The sequence below is a fragment of the Mytilus galloprovincialis genome, chromosome 12 (assembly GCF_965363235.1).
Source record: "Mytilus galloprovincialis chromosome 12, xbMytGall1.hap1.1, whole genome shotgun sequence".
NCBI classification, from domain to species: Eukaryota; Metazoa; Mollusca; class Bivalvia; order Mytilida; family Mytilidae; genus Mytilus; species Mytilus galloprovincialis.
This window is the reverse complement of record NC_134849.1, coordinates 77,352,152-77,371,633: the sequence shown is the minus strand read 5'-3', so window position 1 is coordinate 77,371,633 and position 19,482 is coordinate 77,352,152. Positions and strand designations below refer to the sequence as shown.

The window sequence follows — 19,482 nt, the reverse complement described above, 5'->3', positions numbered from 1 at the left end:
ATTATAGCTTCTCTGTGTTAAAATGTGAAACATGTTTCTTTGTAGGTTGGAAGCAGTTAGAGTAGAGAATAGAGCTGGCTTAAAGAATATTGCTCAAAATTTGATGGCACGAGGTAAGTTAAAAATTATTTCACATAATTCTCTCAAATGAAATGATAGTCTTTAACATTGGGAATATGAACATCAAGCACCAATTGTCAAAAAGATGCCTAAATATTATTGATGAATACTACATTGTACTATGAAGTTCATAAATACCATTATTTATGCCCCACCTACGAATGTTTTCTGATCTGTGCTTCATCCATTAGTGTGTCCGTCGTCCCCCTTTAGAATGTTTCAGGTTAAAGTTTTTGGTCAAGGTAGTTTTTGATGAAGTTGAAGTCCAATCAACTTGAAACTTAGTACACATGTTCCCTATAATATGATTTTAATTTTAATGCCAATTTAGAGTTATACCCCAATTTCACGTTCCACTGAACATAGACAATGATAGCGCGAGTGGGGCATCCATGTAATGGGGACACATTCTTGTTTTTGTGAATAGTCCAACATTGAAATTTTCAATAAAGTACATATTTTCTAAATTAGCAATTATGCAGACTTTTACAATACCACAATATCAAATATTCATTTACACAATTTTTCTCAATCCATGAAAATTATCATTCATAAAGGAAAATGAATCCACACTTTATAAGTGCATCAATTCTATACCAAACTCTATTATCATTCTTGCAGTAACACAATTAAATTGATAATGAGCAAAATTTGATCTTTTTCAGCTCTACAAGAATGTTCAAATTCTGGAATATTGTGGGCAGAATCTATAGCTATTGAACCAAGACCACAGAGAAAAACCAAATCAGTCGATGCTTTGAGAAAGTGTGAACATGACCCACATGTATTGTTAGCAGCATCAAAGTAAGTGTAAACACGATCCACATGTATTGTTGGCAGCATCAAAGTAAGTGTGAAAACGACCCACATGTATTGTTAGCAGCATCAAAGTAAGTGTGAACACGACCCACATGTATTGTTAGCAGCATCAAAGTAAGTGTGAACATGACCCACATGTATTGTTGGCAGCATCAAAGAAAGTGTGAACACAACCCACATGTATTGTTAGCAGCATCAAAGTAAGTGTGAACACGACCCACATGTATTGTTAGCAGCATCAAAGTAAGTGTGAACATGACCCACATGTATTGTTGGCAGCATCAAAGAAAGTGTGAACACAACCCACATGTATTGTTAGCAGCATCAAAGTAAGTTTGAACACGACCCAAATGTATTGTTGGCAGCATCAAAGAAAGTGTGAACATGACCCATGTGTATTGTTAGCAGCATCAAAGTAAGTGTGAACATGACCCACATGTATTGTTGGCAGCATCAAAGTAAGTGTGAACACGACCCACATGTATTGTTAGCAGCATCATAGTAAGTGTGAACATGACCCACATGTATTGTTGGCAGCATCAAAGAAAGTGTGAACACGACCCACATGTATTGTTAGCAGCATCAAAGTAAGTGTGAACACGACCCACATGTATTGTTAGCAGCATCAAAGTAAGTGTGAACATGACCCACATGTATTGTTGGCAGCATCAAAGTAAGTGTGAACACGACCCACATGTATTGTTGGCAGCATCAAAGTAAGTGTGAACATGACCCACATGTATTGTTAGCAGCATCAAAGTAAGTGTAAACACGACCCAAATGTATTGTTGGCAGCATCAAAGAAAGTGTGAACATGACCCATGTGTATTGTTAGCAGCATCAAAGTAAGTGTGAACATGACCCACATGTATTGTTAGCAGCAGGTCCAAGTAAGTGTGAACACAACCCACATGTATTGTTAGCAGCATCAAAGTAAGGAATGTTATTTGGTTCAGTTTTATGAACTTTTGCCTGAGAAATTTATATCTGTTAATTTTGAAAAAAACAATAATGGTCTTGTTTAAAACGATATGATGCCCACTTTGGTTTTATTGTACTGTTTGAATATGGTCTCATTGATGCATATCATCTTCAATTTTACTGTACTATAAGAAGTATAAATCTACAGATACATATTCTGGTCTGGAAGGCAGCCAGAGAAATTCCCTGGAATAACTATAATTTATTTTACAGATTTATATTCTGGTCCGAGAGGAAGATCAGTAAGGCCAGAGAATGGTTCACTAGGACTGTAAAGATAGAGCCAGACTTGGGAGATGCCTGGGCCTTTTTCTATAAGTTTGAACTGATGCATGGAGATGAGGTAAAACATTTAATAATTCCAAATTTATTAAAATACAGATCATGTGTCACTCTTCATTACAAGGATCTGACATCACTGTGTTTATGTTTTTGTTTTGGAAATTATTACATCAGCCAATGAAAACATTTAATAAGTTAATAATTCCAAACTGATTAAAATACAGATCATGTTTTCAAGCTTTGATTGCAAGAATCTAACATCACTCTGTTTTTATGCCCCATTTATTGGCATCATGTTTTCTGGTCTGAGCGTCCATTTTGTCGTCCGTCCGTCTGTCCCACTTCAGGTTAAAGTTTTTGGTCGAGGTAGTTTTTGATGAAGTTGAAGTCCAATCAACTTGAAACTTAGTAAACATGTTCCCTATGATATGATCTGATCCTTCTAATTTTAATGCCAAAGTAGAGATTTTCACCCATTTTCACAGTCCACTGAACATAGAAAATGATAGTGCGGATACAGCATCTGTGTACTATGAACACATTCTTGTTCTTTCTGTTCTTGTAATCATTACTTCAACCAATGAAATGTCTGCCTTTGATTTGTTGCGAAGGTGTGTTTTAATCAGACAAAACCAGAGGATCTTGAAAGGTCTGTTAAAAAGAAAGTTTGCAACTAAGTACACAATGTCATATTCCTTATGATATGATGGTTCTAATTTTAATGCCAAATTAGAGTTTTGACCCCAATTTGACAGTCCACTGAACATAGAAAGTGATAGTGTGGATGGGGCATCCATGTACTAGGGACACTTTCTTGTTTCATTTCTACATTTTTCTATTTTAATGCCAAATTAGAGATTTTACCTTAATAGTTTCACTTCCTCTGAACATAGAAAATGAAAGTTTGACTGTACTATGGACACATTTTTGTTTTATTGCAACAGCCCAGTATACAATTAAGTTATTTTTGTATGTTTCTTAAATTTTGTTTTTCAGGAGACACAAAATGAAGTACGTAAAAAGTGTATAAATGCTGATCCCCGCCATGGTGAATACTGGTGTCGTGTATCTAAAGACATTCAAAACTGGAGGTTAAAAACGGAACAGATTTTACCTCTGGTATCAGAACTTGCCCCATTACCAACTTGATGTTATATATTTGTTTATGTATTAACTTTTATATGAATATACAATTGTTTTGTGTGGTTAAAGAGGTCATAAACAAGAAAATGTCAGATGAACTATGAACTTGTACGTGTAATGATCACCATAAAGCCATGAAAGGAGGATTTTATATTGTCAGAATTTTTTTACTGCTACCACTTAGGCACAATAATATGTGCTGTGTGTTAAATTCAGCTATTTAGAAAGTACCTGCTAGTTTGAGATATTTGTACAAATATACCCTTAAAGACATAATTTCAAAATTCGTGGAAAGTATTTTTCAGAAGCTGAAAATTTCAATACCATTTAACTTCATACATATGATACTTTTGAAAATAGAAAGAAAATATATGTTTACATCAGATTCACATTCTTGATACTTTCTTGGACCAGTTTATTAATCATTTCTAATCATGATTTACATGTAGTTCGTTTGATCTCATTTCTACATTTTTCAATTGTGACGTCAATATCATTTTACTGTTCTCTGAATTAGCCATCCATTGTACAACATTAATCACTGTTATTTGTACATCTAAGACTCATGTAAGAATGTGATCATAGTAGTGCAGAAAGATAGAAATAAATATGGAAATTGGAAATAATGTATTCATTTTCTTGTATATATATTACCTTTTTTGATTAAAGGTTTTAAAAGAACTAGAACGCACACATTGATTTCATGTTGAAAGTCTGTAATATGAAGGTTTAACTACAAGTACCACATGAGCTTAACCTTATCAATGTTGAAAATGAGGTCAAGGTCTGATGAACTATGCCAAACAGACATGTACACCTTGCAATCATTTCATACACCAAATATAGTGGTCATATCACTTATTTTTCCTGAAAAAAGATGAAGCCAAAAAATCTCAACATTGACTAATTAATTTTGATAATGAGGTCAAGGTCATATAAACCCTGCAAGACAGACATAAACACCTGATGAATCATGAAAATGAGGTCATAGTCAGACGGCATCTGCCAGTTGGATGTTCATGTACACCTTACAATTATTACATAAAATAAATATAATAGACTTATTGCTAATCGTATCTGAGAAATGGACTTGACCAGAGAATCATTACCATAATCACTGATCCATATAATAGGGTCGAGAGATAAACAGTCTGACAGCTAGGCATGAGGCCCTTTACTTGCAAGGTACACACATACCAAATGTAGTTCTCATATAACTCCAATAAAGATAGAAATTAACATAGAAATTAACATAACAAAAAATCTAAGGTCTGCTATCTACTGAAAAATAACTCTGTATACAAATAGTTAACACCACCATTGGATTTCAATCTTCATATGTTGGTACCTGTAACTTTTGTTGCTTAATTCTTCTGAATTTAAGTAAAATATTTGATCATTCAACTTTAACATCAAAAGCCACAAGAACATGAATTTTTATCTTAAAACAGTTTATGGTAAACTGCAATAAGATGGCCTTTAGCTGTTATCTGCTCATTGGTTGGGTTGATGTCTCTTTGACGTATTTCCTATTTCAATTCTCAATTTTATGAATTATGTGTAGACATGCTGTCAACATAAAAAGTAAACAAGGAATTTAAGTTTGGAATGTTTAATTGCTTTAACAAATAATCTCATGTCTACATGTTTAGATACACAACATGTTGACCCTGTACCTTATAACACTGATACACATTTTTCATTGATTTTGTGGGTACAGATGAACTACCGATTCAAATGTTCAACAAATTACAAATTTTCCATGGCTTGTATGTAAAATAAACATTTCGACATTTTCATAATTTTGATTTTCTTCTCTATGGTCACATATATACTTGAACAAAAGGGTTTTTATCTTGCTTTTTAAACTTTGTCTACTTTTTGTGGTTCAGTGTCACACACACAGTTTTTGTGGTTCACAGTTTAACACAGACAGTTTTCTGTTCCATAAAGAACTCCATGGAATCTGTTGTGCCTTCTCTTCCTATCCCAGAATCCTTCATTCCACCAAAAGGCATATTCAGATCTCTTACAAGCCAGCAATTAGCCCATACTGTTCCAACCTGGGAATAAAGTAAATCAAATAACAACAGTAATTCAGTGCTGTCTTTTAGTAATGTCAAGGTATCTTTACATGTCAACATCATTGTTATTCCATCATTAAATCATTCATTTGTATAGATGTCTTTTCCCTACTTTATATGTATATCATAAGATTGGTGCCATGTAGTCATGTTGTCTGATATTTTTGTATACAGTTTTCAGTTTAACTCTATAAGGCCAACTAAAATTAATTAGTAGATTTTCATCCAAATTTTTGAAAAAAATGGGGCGGGTGGGAGGATTTTATTTTTTAAATTTTATTTCATATGAAACCCTTGTCACGAGTTCTTCATACCGCGGGGTATATGCTAGTGCAAAACCAGCTTGTCTTATGTTTATACAGGTTGTATAAGGAATCCTACACTATTTTTTAAACTTTAAAATAAAAATCCCTGATTGACAACCACTGTTATACATGTAATTGCCGCTTTAGAAACCTATTTATATATAGTATACATCAAAAAGAAGAGAAATGCTCTCTTTAGTTGGACTATACCTACACCAAATTCATTTTGCTTTCTAAGTAATGATTTGTAGTCCCCATAAAATCAATAAAATGTATTGGTACAATTGTATGCAACACAAGTATGAGTACAGAATAAAATGTAAGCTCAGTGTTGAAAGTAATTAATAGATGCAAAACATGACCTTCAAAAAGTAGTAGTTGTTTAATGACTAAATTGAGGGTATTAGGACAGTTACAGTGGGTGTTTGCTGTTTGTCAACAAAAACAACAGCCATGGGTAAATATAAGGGCTTGTTATAATTAAAATCAGCGGCGAGTTTGTCGACTTTTTTCTCAATATAAGGTCATAAATCAAACAAGTTCGTGCTTGTGTCAATTTCTTTAATCATGTCATGTGTTTTGTACCAATTTGTTCTACGATTCTTGCGCTCTGGGTATCATTCACAGTCCAAATTTCCTGACACAAAGTCATTGTGTAAATAATAAATAAAGAAGAAAACACGGTTTTCGATTCACTTGTGACTACCGCAGTTTGCGTTCAATGACAAGGCGTTTTACTCGTAACTCGAATATTTCATGCCCTCCTCGTTATCAATCTCTACTCTCGGTAAATGATATTGTCCTCATAGAGGAGCAGAATGTGTCGACTTAATCATTTGCGTTAGATTACTCGAAGAAATACAAAAACGAAATTTGAAACAGGAAGTTTTGAATGAAACGAAATTATCGATGGTTCCCGGTAACGGACATGAACAAAATCCGGAAATCGTATTTTTGTTAAATAAAAAAAATCGGGGCGGGACGATTTCAGAGGGGCGGGCGGGGATGAAAATCTAGCAAATAATTTTAATTGGCCTAAATAGCGCTTAACCATGTTGTCCTTATTATCTAGATAAGAGAGAAAGGTTTCTAATAATTTTGGTGGGAACAGGCTCACGAGGGTAAAAATGGAATATCCAAAATGGGAACTTGAGGCATATTCACCGACAGTGGTGAAAAACAGGCAAATTTGTTTGAAGTGAGGAAAAAAGGTTAGAATATGCAAAAAATACACTGGCTTAAGAACCAAACTGTCAAGTATTAGCCGCTGTACATTTACTAAGTAACTAACGTCACTAACATTGCCTATTGTTTACGTTGCCTTTTGTTTACGTAACGTTGCCTTGTGCGCAACGTAGCATAACTTGAATACAATTTGATATGAACACAACGCCTTTCATTACTAACCCTAAAGCGAAGTACTAACCACAAGAAACATGATACATGATACAAACAAAATCCAGCATTCTTATGTAAGGTGTAATATTACCTGTAATGCCCTAGACACTCTATGTAATACTGAAGCATTTGTTGTCCACACAGTGGCACACAGACCATACTGGACATCGTTAGCTCTCTCTATCACTTCCTCCTCAGTATCAAATGGCATCACACAGGTGACAGGTCCAAATATTTCTTCCTTGATCAGACGAGAGTCGTCAGATACATCTGTTACTATCGTAGGTCGCATGAAATATCCCTAAATTAAAATAAAGATCAAAAATTTGTAAAGCATTATGGTTTCCAGATGTTGGTCAAGAATTTTGAAAAAAAGGGCACATGGTCCCAAAACTAGGAAAACTTTGATATGGGGAGTTGAAAGTCTATGCATTAACTATATATGTAGCTCCATAAGGGGGTTTGAAACCTTTTCACCAAAGTGACACTAGACATTGCTATTATAATAAAACTTTTGAGTCAAATTACACAAAAAATGGTAACCCAGCAAATTACAATTATGCATCTGCATAAAAAATGTAAAAAAATATTTCTGATATTGGACGTTCTGTTATGTTTAAAGAGTTTAGGCTTTATCTTGATAATTGTCCCTATCATGTATAGAATGTGACATCCATGAACAATTTTACCCCTAAAGAACATTAATTCAGGTCAATGCTTAATAAAGATTAACTCAAATCTAACAAGTACATGTATCTTTGATTTAAGAATTGATTAGAGATTAAACTACTGTAAATTCAGAAATTATTGCGTGCTTTTATTATTGCGATTTTGTCATTTTAGACTTGCATGCTATTTTAATTTTTATGATTTTGAGAAAAATCCTGTTTAATTCATATAAAATATTTCAAAATGTGAGTTTAAATTATTTCGTTATTATGACAACTCTGTCACATTTTTCCCAATAAGGCCAACTAAAATTAATTAGTAGATTTTCATCCAAATTTTTGAAAAAAATGGGGCGGGTGGGAGGATTTTATTTTTTATTTTTTATTTCTTATGAAACCCTCTTGTGACGTGTTCTCCAAATATGCAAGTGTAATTATAAGCTTATATCATGTATATACATGTATCAGGAATCGTACATAATATTTCAAATCTTAACATGAAAAAAAAAATCTCTGATAGGCAACCACTGTTCTACATGTAACTGCTGCTATAGAAACCTAAACTGCAAAAACATAAAAGAAGAATGCTCTCTTCAGTTGGACTACCTTCACCTAATGTATGTGTCTTTTTAAACGACCATTTTTTTGTCTCCATAAAATGAAACAAATATGCAACTAAAGAATTACGAGTACAGAATAAAGTGAAACAGTTTTGAAAATAAAAGGGTTGGTACTTTTATGATTCATCTTAAAGATGCAAATATATTTAATATGTAAAACATGATCTCAACCAACAAAGATGTTTAATGGCTCTTTTGAGGGTATTGGGACAGAAGGTGTTTGTTGTTTGTCAACAATAAAATAGCCATGCATGGGTGAATCTATAAATGTATGTTTGCCGACTTTTTGAACTCAGTTATACTGTCATAAATCTAACAAGTTCGTGCTTGTGTCATTTTGTTTGTACAGTTATGGTTTTGTACGAATGTGTTCCACGATTCTTGCTCTTTGGGTATAATTCACAGTCCAAAATTCCTGCCACAAATTCATTTATCAATGAAAAAATCAACGGTTTTCTAAATCCCAGAAATCTGTGTCATGATGCGATTTGCCATCTTGGACACAGCGTATTACATGTACTTGTAGCCCGATTATTTCATGCCCTTCTCGAAATCAATCTATATTCTCGGTAGACGATTTTGTCATTATAGAGCTGCAGAATCTTTTTTAATTACTCGAAGTTATATGAAAACCGAAATTTGAAACAGGAAGTTTGGAAGGAAACAAAATTTTTTGACGGCTTCCGGAAACAGGGATGAACAAAATCCGGAAATCGTAAATTTTTCAAAATAAAACAAATCGCGGCGGGACGATTTCAGAGGGGCGGGCGGGGATGAAAATCTATCAATTAATTTTAATTGGCCTAATAAACCTCGCAATAATTTCTGAATTTACAGTAAAATCTAATTTTCTTCACAGGGAATATCATATTCTTAAATAGCCTACCTGTTTATTTTTATCCTGTAAATTCATATCCTCTTTTCCACATAATATTGTCGCGCCCTCTTTTTCAGCCACTTCAACATAACCTTTAACCTTTGCTAAATGTTCTTTACTGATCAATGCCCCAAGAATAGACTTGTCATCTTTAGGGTCTCCAACCACTAGCTTCCTGCATAATTATGAAAATAGATTAGACTCAAATGGCCATCTCTTAAACAATGGATGAACATTTAAATATTTGAAAAAGTAAGAGTAAAATTTCCTAAAAACAAAATACTTTCAAAATGTGTGAAATCATCTTGTGATCAGGAGTTTCAGGAAACTAGGTTGAAAATGTAGGATGAGTTGATTACACAAAACATGTACAGTGTAACCTGGCTTATCCAACACCTGAGTATTCAAACATCATGGTCCAAAAACATGTCTATCCTTGCAGAAAACCTGAGTATTCCGACACCCTGCTTCATCCAACATTTTTTTCTAATCCCCTAGTGTGTCGGATTTGACAAGTTACACTGTACTTTGATTCATTAATTTTGCTAAAAAATTACTAAGTCCCCAAGTCTGAAAAAATGAGAAAAAATCCTCAAACAATTCCATAATAACAGGTGCACAACTTCAACATATGTGCAAACTTCCTATGAAGTTTCAGGGAGCTAGTATGAAGGACTTTATCCAACTGGCCAAAAATGGTGCATGGTGTTCAGAACTTTAACCCTTTCGCCGACGAGTCCCGGTTTACCGGGATTCACGCTTCAGACAGCTGACGACGAGTCCCGTTTTACCGGGATCGGAATACCTCTTTTATGTTTCCCGCTCAAACAGTGCAAACGTGGGTTATCTTTCTTTGATGGATAACCCGGATGAAAGTGTAAACATTGCGGTTCCGTTTGTTGAAAACCGTGTCAAAATCAGAGGAAATTTACGGAATTTACGAGAATTTGAAATGAGGGAACATTTTTTTTGAAAGAATATGGAAGAATTGAAGCCAAACTAGTATACTTTTTTGACATAAAATGTCGTTTTATGTACAAAACAGTTGGAATGGACATCGATCAGTGTGAGGAATTTGTACAGCCTCATAAAATTTTTCAAAATTTTGCCGTTTTGGGTTAAAAAATTACGATTTGGGGTGAAAGAGTCGAATTTTGAGAATTTCACCTTGATAATGACGAAAATTTGAAAATTTTGATATTTTATGAAGAAAAAATTGTCAAAACATGAACAAAACTGTGAACATGGTCTTAGTGAATAAAATAAATACACAAATAACTACAAACAAGTTTTTATTGACATTTATTATGAATATTTCCAACTTGAGTAATAGTAGCCAGGGACGCCATCGTCTCAGAGTAGCTTCTGTCTTGGCAGCAATCGGTGAAAGGGTTAAATATAAATGAGTAACAATCTAATTAAAACTAAACCCTAAAACAAAACGGGCATTAAAACCCTTGAATTGCTCTTGATGCACGACATACCAGAATAAGAGCAAGTCAAGGATTTAGTTTTAATTAGATTACATGAGTAAAAGAAGACTTATTGATTGGTCTTGTTGGTTTTTGCATCACTTATTTCATGCATATTGGATAAAGAGTAAAAAGAGATTTGTTGCTTTTAATACTCTGTTAATTTTAAACCATAATAAATGTAAAGTTTTCTGCCTAATGCATTATACCTATAAATGCTAAGTATCAGTATTGGACTTTGATAGTAAACAATTTTTTAAAAGACAACAAATATATATATAAAGTTCACCTTGTTATTTTTTTTTCTTTCTATTAATTTTCTGGGTTTTTTTTATTAGGATTTTAAGCTCTTTACATTTTCATAACACGAGTATGTAATGACTACTAATGTCTTTTGTCACATCAGACAACCAGACTTTGGTATTTACCTGTCCAACCATATTTTTCTCAGACATCAAACAAAGGGTTAATGTTGAGCTATGCTTAGTTTAGTATGACGTCCATTATCACTGTACTAGTATACATATTTTTTAAGGGGTTAGCTGAAGGACGCCTACGGGTGCGGAAGTTTCTCGCTACATTGAAGACCCATTGGTGGCCTTTGGTTTTTGTCTGCTCTATGGTCAGGTTGTTCTCGCTTTGACACATTCCCCATTTCCTTTCTCAATTTTATTAGAAGTACTTTATAATTTACAGATATATTATTGGGGTGCAGGTGTGGATCAAGACATTTCTACAAAGGAGGTTCCCATACAACCACATTAGCTGTCAAACAAAAATGGGGTTCCAACCCCAAGAAAAAAAACCTGGATCTGCCTCTAGAATGTTATGTTCTCAGTCACCTTCATTCACCTCTATTGTACCTGGTTTCTTCAGAGAATCTCTCCAGGAATCTGGGATACAGTTCTCTCTGTACATAAATTCTACTGGTACACAAACAGATTTCTCCCTGGTTTATAAAACTTGATCTGTTAAAATAGAAAGCATATATCATACATCAAAGCCAAAAAATTTACTAGTCAGGTGAAAATTTAGATGTTATTTCAATTACTTTATTTTAAAAATTCATGTGAATTTCATGTGAAAAAAAAATCATGTGATTGATTTCATGTGAGTTTCAAGTATACCTGTATAAGCTTGTTTGAGGTGAAAATTAAATTCATGTGAAATTGATGTGAGTGAAATCTGCTTGAGTATCACAGAGATTCATGTTTTATCTCTTAATTTTGCTCTTCTATTAGACCATTGGTTTTCCCGTTTGAATGGTTTTACACTAGTAATTTTGGGGCCCTTTATAGCTTGTTGTTAGGTGTGAGCCAAGGCTCCATGTTGAAGGCCTTACATTGACCTGTAATGGTTTACTTTTATAGATTGTGACTTGGATTGAGAGTTGTCTCATTGGCACTCATACCACATCTTCCTATATCTATTTATTCAACTATCTATTAACTTTATGTTATTAACCAATGGATCTTCATTTATCATCAACCATACAAGTTTTGATCGGTCACTAACCTGACTGTTGTAGGAATACATTTGTCTAAATCTGCATCGTTGAATATCACAGCTGGATTCTTGCCCCCTAACTGCAATACACACATTAATATTTCTACACTTTTAAAAATATTATACATATACATAAAACAGGTAAAAAATATTTAACAGACAGAACTTGATTCTTGAGAACAATCCAGGAAAAATTATATCGGAGGATTGGAAGGCTCTTCAGATAAAAAATACATGGGAAATTAGATCTGGGCAAATCCAAACTTCATTTTAAATTCAAATCGATTGGTGACTGGTCTGATAAATCTCCATGCCTCCTCCAAAGCACCCTAACCTAATCAATTAAACAAGAGTTGAAATTTCTTACTTATCTATTAATCATAATTAATTAATATTAACTTTACAAATAGAACTTGAACATTATAATTCTACACACAAAAAACACATGTGTAACCCAATTAAATATTTAAGGAATGGTGAACATAATCGTCTCATGTGTTAGTCCCACCAGTACAAAAACCACAGAATGGCAGCTCACCTCTAATAACAGCTTCTTACAGAACAGTGCTGTCAAACTCTCAAACGTTTGGCTGTAGCAGTTCTAATAGTGGACAACAACTTACCTCTAATGACAGTTTTTTACAGAATGGTGCTGCCGATGCTCTCAGACGTTTGGCTGTAGCAGTTCTAATAGTGGACAACAACTTACCTCTAATGATAGTTTTTTACAGAATGGTGCTGCCGATGCTCTCAGACGTTTGGCTGTAGCAGTTCTAATAGTGGACAACAACTTACCTCTAATAATAGTTTTTTACAGAATGGTGCTGCCGACGCTCTCAGACGTTTGACTGTAGCAGTTCTAATAGTGGACAACAACTTACCTCTAATGATAGTTTTTTACAGAAAGGTGCTGCCGACGCTCTCAGACGTTTGGCTGTAGCAGTTCTAATAGTGGACAACAACTTACCTCTAATAATAGTTTTTTACAGAATGGTGCTGCCGACGCTCTCAGACGTTTGACTGTAGCAGTTCTAATAGTGGACAACAACTTACCTCTAATGATAGTTTTTTACAGAATGGTGCTGCCGACGCTCTCAGACGTTTGGCTGTAGCAGTTCTAAAAGTTGACAACAACTTACCTCTAATGATAGTTTTTTACAGAATGGTGCTGCCGACGCTCTCAGACGTTTGGCTGTAGCAGTTCTAATAGTTGACAACAACTTACCTCTAATGATAGTTTTTACAGAATGGTGCTGCCGACGCTCTCAGACGTTTGGCTATAGCAGTTTAAATAGTGGACAACAACTTACCTCTAATGACAGTTTTTTACAGAATGGTGCTGCGGAACCCTCAAACGTTTGACTGTAGCAGTTCTAATAGTGGACAACAACTCACCTCTAATGACAGTTTTTTACAGAATGGTGCTGCCGATGCTCTCAGACGTTTGGCTGTAGCAGTTCTAATAGTGGACAACAACTCACCTCTAATGACAGTTTTTTACAGAATGGTGCTGCTGACACTCTCAAATGTTTGACTGTAGCAGTTCTAATAGTGGACAACAACTTACCTCTAATGATAGTTTTTTACAGAATGGTGCTGCCGACGCTCTCAGACGTTTGGCTGTAGCATTTCTAATAGTGGACAACAACTTACCTCTAATGACAGTTTTTTACAGAAAGGTGCTGCCGACGCTCTCAGACGTTTGACTGTAGCAGTTCTAATAGTGGACAACAACTTACCTCTAATGACAGTTTTTTACAGAAAGGTGCTGCCGACGCTCTCAGACGTTTGGCTGTAGCAGTTCTAATAGTGGACAACAACTCACCTCTAATGACAGTTTTTTACAGAATGGTGCTGCCGACGCTCTCAGACGTTTGGCTGTAGCAGTTCTAATAGTGGACAACAACTTACCTCTAATGATAGTTTTTTACAGAATGGTGCTGCCGACGCCCTCAAACGTTTGGCTGTAGCAGTTCTAATAGTGGATAACAACTTACCTCTAATGATAGTTTTTTACAGAATGGTGCTGCCGACGCTCTCAGACGTTTGGCTGTAGCAGTTCCACCCGTGAATGATACTAAAGGGATGTCTGGGTGCTTTACTATGGCTTCTCCTGCCTTTGGTCCAACACCAAATACTAAATTTACTACACCAGGTGGAAGTCCTTAATAAATATCAATTTTACCACAGTTATTTAATATCTGATTAATAAAATTGAGAATGGAAATGGGGAATGTGTCAAAGAGACAACAACAACAACCCGACCACAGACAATTATATACTAGTTCAGTGATAATGAACGCCATACTAATTTCCAAATTGTACACAAGAAACTAAAATTAAAATAATACAAGACTGACAAAAGCCAGAGGCTTCTGACTTAGGACAGGCTCAAAAATGAGGCGGGGTTAAACATGTTTATGAGATCTCAACCCTCCCTCTATACCTCTAACCAATGTAGAAAAGTAAACGCATAACAATACGCACATTTAAAATTCAGTTCAAGAGAAGTCCAAGTCTCATCACAGAAGATGTAACCAAAGAAAATAAACAAAATGACAATAATACATAAATAACAACAGACTACTAGCAGTTAACTGACATGCAAGCTCCAGACTTCAATTAAACTGATTGAAAGATTATGATTTCATCATATGAATATCAGGTACAATCCTTCCCGTTAGGGGTTTAGTATCATACCATCATAACATATATGAGAAGAACATAACCCGTGTCATGACAACAACTGGTTTTTGAATAAATGTGTTTAGTTCCGATGCAAAGAACCTATAAGTGAATCAATATTAATGCCAAAATATGAAATCTTTAATGACCTGACAACAGTATTGTAACTATATCCTTTCTTAATAAGTCTATTTAAAGGTTTTGTTAGTTTCTGAGGTGAATACTGACATTTTTGTGCTTTATCATGTTTATAAAGAATATTTCCATAAAAAATTGGATGTAAAATACCTGAATGTATAAGAAGACTGCATGTTGAGCTATATTTACAAATGGTGTCCTTAATTAAAGATGTTATATAGACCTTATTCCTTCAAACTTTCATATAATCATCATTGTTTTAATTAAATCTCATAAATTTTAATAAATTTTACGGATCTTTTATCAAAATAACTTTGTTATGAATTCATTTTTATTCCAGAAATACTGATGTTTCTGTATTTCCAAGGTTAATGTTAAGTTAACCAGGAATTAAATTTTCAAAAAAAAACATTTTCTTTAAAACTTTCTAAAAAGAATTACCACAGTCATTTTATCATTTGTATATTTACCACATTCATTGAAAATTTGTATATTTATAACATTAATTGAAAACTTGTATATTTACCACATTCATTGAAAATTTGTAAATTTACCACATTCAATGAAAACTTGTATATTTAATTACCACATTCATTGAAAATTTGTATTTACCACATTCATTGAAGATTTTAGCTAGCATCCATGCTGTGACTGAAGTCATTTCACTTGGCTTAGCAACCACTGTGTTTCCTGCTGCGATGGCTGGGGCAAGTTTAAAGGTCAGTAGATACAATGGTAGATTCCAAGGACTGATAAGACCAGCCACACCCACTGGATGTTTGATTGTGTAATTAAAGGCATCAACTCCATCCATAACTGATGACCTGCAGTAATATATATACATGTATTAGATCTCATAAAACATGTTTACCCTCCCCCTCCCCCCCCCAAACCCACTGGATGTTTGATTGTGTAATTATAAGCATCAAATTCTATCCATAACTGATGACCTGTACTACAGGTCTCGCTAGCCCAAAATAGAAGGGCGCCGCGCCCTGGGTGCCTATTGCTGTGTTGAAAAGCCATTAGTGGCCTTAGGCTGTTTTCTGCTCTTTGATCGTTGTGTTGTCTCTGTGACACATTCCCCATATCCATTCTCAATTTTATATAACAGGAAATTTTATTGGACTGAAGATAAAACCTTTCATAGTTTGAGTAAATACAAATTATACAAAATCAACCATTGATGGTTCTTGTTAAAAGAAAAACCTTACATTTTTTTCACAGATAAACAGTTGTCTTTTTTGCCTTTTTTACTTTCAAAATTTCTAGTTTACCACATGCCACGTATTCCAACTAGTATGTGCCTGTCCTTCATCAGGGGCTTTTAATTTTAATTGTTTGTTGATGTTTCATGTTTTGCATTAACAGTATTGTTTTGTATATAAATCACAAGTCAAAGGGAAACTACTCAACAAAATATTTTTTTGTCCAATTCATCTCTAAAACTACAGAGATTTTTTTTCAATCAAACCAAATTACATTGAAATATAGTCCTTTTAACATGTTTAATGCTGTTTTCATCTTGACAGTTGCCAAATGTCTCCATTTTTTATCTCACAAATCTGGTTCTACCCTAATAGACAACTGCTATCCTCAACTTGAACAGTACTCTCTATAGCTTATTGATAATAGCTAATGTATAAAAAAAAAGCTGTGTTATAATCGCCATTGAGACAAATATCAACCAGAGACCAATGATATAGAAGTAAGAACTAAAGGTCATCAGCCATTTGTCAGCTAGGATAAAATTTGAAAAAAGGCAGGATAGGAGTTTTGAGTTAAAAAAAACAGGATATGCAACTTGACAAAAAAAAAATGCAGGATGACAACTTATGTAAAACAAGTCGGGATAGGGGTATAAAAAGGGCAGGACCTAATAGAGTGACACCTTAAAAGGCAGTCCTGACAGACTACAACTAAATAATAATGCAGAACAATTTTTTTCTACCCATAAAATCAAATGGTTGCTCCCTTACTTGTTTGTATCATGTAATATACTGGTTGCAAATGTCCTGATATTGTGAACAGCTCTAGGTATGTCAACAGCTTTAGCCAACCAGATTGGCTTTCCTTGGTCATGTGATTCTTTTTCAGCAAAAGACTGTAGTTGTGATTCTAAGCGGTCTGCTATTTTTAACATGATGCGTGAACGTTCCTGTACTGGTGTAGATGACCATCTGTAATTAATAAAATGAAAATTAAGCTTATAATCTATTGGTGTAACACATGGTAACAATTAACTCAGGGTTCTCAATTAAGGATTTTTAAAGGCAAGTCCAGAGACTTCATTTTTTGCCATGGTAAATCCAACAGTAAAAAGAAGATATTTTATTGCAATATAAATTAATTTTAGTCTAATAGAACAATGAAATGACATCAAAATCTGATTTCTTTAAAACTTTTGATATAAACATGAAAAAATGATGATATATGTGTTCAGTTTACATAAAATATTTCAATCTTGATGCTTCTTTACCCTCACCAGCTCCATAAGCATATAAGGGGGTGTATCTGACCGGAAGAACACGAAATAAAATTCAATGACATTGCGATTTCACAATGAACAAAAAATTTAAAATGTCCTGCATGTTGATCTTTTTACCGAAAACTTGATGAATAACAAACCTTTTTCATTGTTTTTCACGGCTGCATGTGAAATCAAAATGGCAAAACATGTTCCACGAAAATACCCCTTTACCACCCTCTGCAATATATAAATGATTGTTGTTTGAAGTCTATAGTTCAAGTGGCCCATATTCTCTTGTCAATTAGTGCAGATTTCCAAATAGGAATAGATGTATAAAAGTATCAAAACCCTCAAAAAATTAATAACACTAACAGTCATGACAGTCATTGACAGTGTGCAATTGTATAAAATTCCTGTTGATCAAGAGTTGATTGATTTAGCATCTATGAAGCACTTTGTTCCATCCTAAGCAAGAGAGTTTCCCTGTCCTTTGGTCATGTTACATTGCGAAAACACCAGCAGAGAACTTAAAGCATTATACATATATTCTCAATTAAAACTTTTTGACTTTGACCTACTTTTGGAAAGCTTTCTTAGCTGCATCTACGGCTTTATTTATGTCTGTTTCGTCACTATCAGGAATCTTTGCCCAAACTGAACCTGTTGAAGGGTCAAAGCTGTCAATATGTGACTTTGTAGGAACAAATTCACCATTAATAAAATTTTCAATAACCAACATATCACTCATTGTGGTTATTCTGTTAGTAATTGGTAAAGTCGAAAGGGGGTTCCGAAATCGTCCTTGACCTTATTGACAATTTTTCTTCATCAAAGTTTTGATTGGACAATACTGGAGGTTTGGTTTTTAGACTGGTAACAAAGAAACCAGAAGTATATTTAACCTATATGAAAGAGGGACAAAAAGGAAGAACCAATATTAAAAACTTATTGTCATGTAATTTGTCATAAACAAGAAAATAAACTCACTGAAAAACAGGCAAAAAAGTCATAATTTAGTTAAAAGTCTTAGATTCATAAATTAATTTACTTTGTTCATTCTCGAAAACAAGGCTACGTATTACCCCCAAAGGTGGATTTTTAAAAATAACTCATCACGTGACAACTTCTAGTGGAAAATCCCCGGCAGCTTTACGGAAAAGTCGGTTTTCCAGTCAGTTCCAGTTGAAGAGGTTGACATAGTTGTTATTTACGTGTTAGGCCGTCTGCCGTTATCAAGAAAACGAAACAAAAAAGAACATTGTAATAATAGAAGAGAAGTGTTATGGAAGTTTTGTCCACAATAGAACGCAAAACTCCGAATAAATATCCAATAGGAGTTGGTTTGAGACCATTCGTGAAGCCGGAATGTTTACATGCACGTCCAGGTGATTTGATAGAAATTGATCGTACAATTTTCGCAGAATGGGGATTGTATTTTGGAAAAGGAGAAGTTGTCTTATTGGGTGGTGACTTAATGATAGGAAGAACTACCTCCACAAAAGTTGTTAAAAGAAAACTAACAGACATGGGTAACGTTCTTGTGCGCGTGAACAATAAGAAAGTACCTGCAAAAAACCGTTCCCTTATTTCATTAAAGGCAAAGACGGTCATTCAAAATGTGAACAAACTAATCGGAAAGACAGTTGAATATAACATTTTAAGTAGAAACTCAGAACATTATGTGACAGAATGGAAATATGGACATGGCTGGAGTGATCAGGTAAACAAAAATGAATTTGCATAACTCACCCAAAAGTAATAGAGTATTTATGCAAATTTGTGCTTTTACGTGAAACCACACAAGTTCAGACAACTTCTGTTCCCTTAAATTTGACCTCACGATTGTTGCTTGACATCAAAAGGATATTCAGATCAGATCTAAAAATGAGAATGAAAATGGGTAGTTTGTCTAAG

The 19,482-nt window shown here is 34.3% G+C and overlaps 2 protein-coding genes across 2 annotated transcripts in view; one reads left to right on the top strand and one right to left on the bottom strand.

Annotated features, from left to right (window-relative positions):
* LOC143054899 (pre-mRNA-processing factor 6-like) overlaps positions 1-3,971 on the top strand; it is a 30,604-nt gene extending 26,633 nt beyond the window's left edge. Inside the window, exons 21-24 of the mRNA XM_076227989.1 lie at positions 46-113; positions 786-924; positions 2,134-2,263; positions 3,199-3,971. Of these exons, the coding sequence (XP_076084104.1) occupies positions 46-113; positions 786-924; positions 2,134-2,263; positions 3,199-3,351 (490 nt within the window). The 3' untranslated portion in view covers positions 3,352-3,971. The remainder of the gene's footprint in view (positions 1-45; positions 114-785; positions 925-2,133; positions 2,264-3,198) is intronic.
* Positions 3,972-4,941: 970 nt separating this feature from the next.
* LOC143054895 (2-aminomuconic semialdehyde dehydrogenase-like) lies at positions 4,942-18,342 on the bottom strand. The gene is made up of 9 exons (XM_076227988.1): positions 18,147-18,342; positions 17,078-17,278; positions 15,711-15,922; positions 14,273-14,439; positions 12,285-12,355; positions 11,633-11,737; positions 9,307-9,472; positions 7,224-7,433; positions 4,942-5,408 (listed from the first exon to the last, which is right to left on the bottom strand). Exons 1-9 carry the CDS (start codon positions 18,314-18,316, stop codon positions 5,262-5,264), a joined length of 1,449 nt encoding a protein of 482 aa, XP_076084103.1. The 5' UTR covers positions 18,317-18,342; the 3' UTR covers positions 4,942-5,261.
* Positions 18,343-19,482: the final 1,140 nt, after the last annotated feature.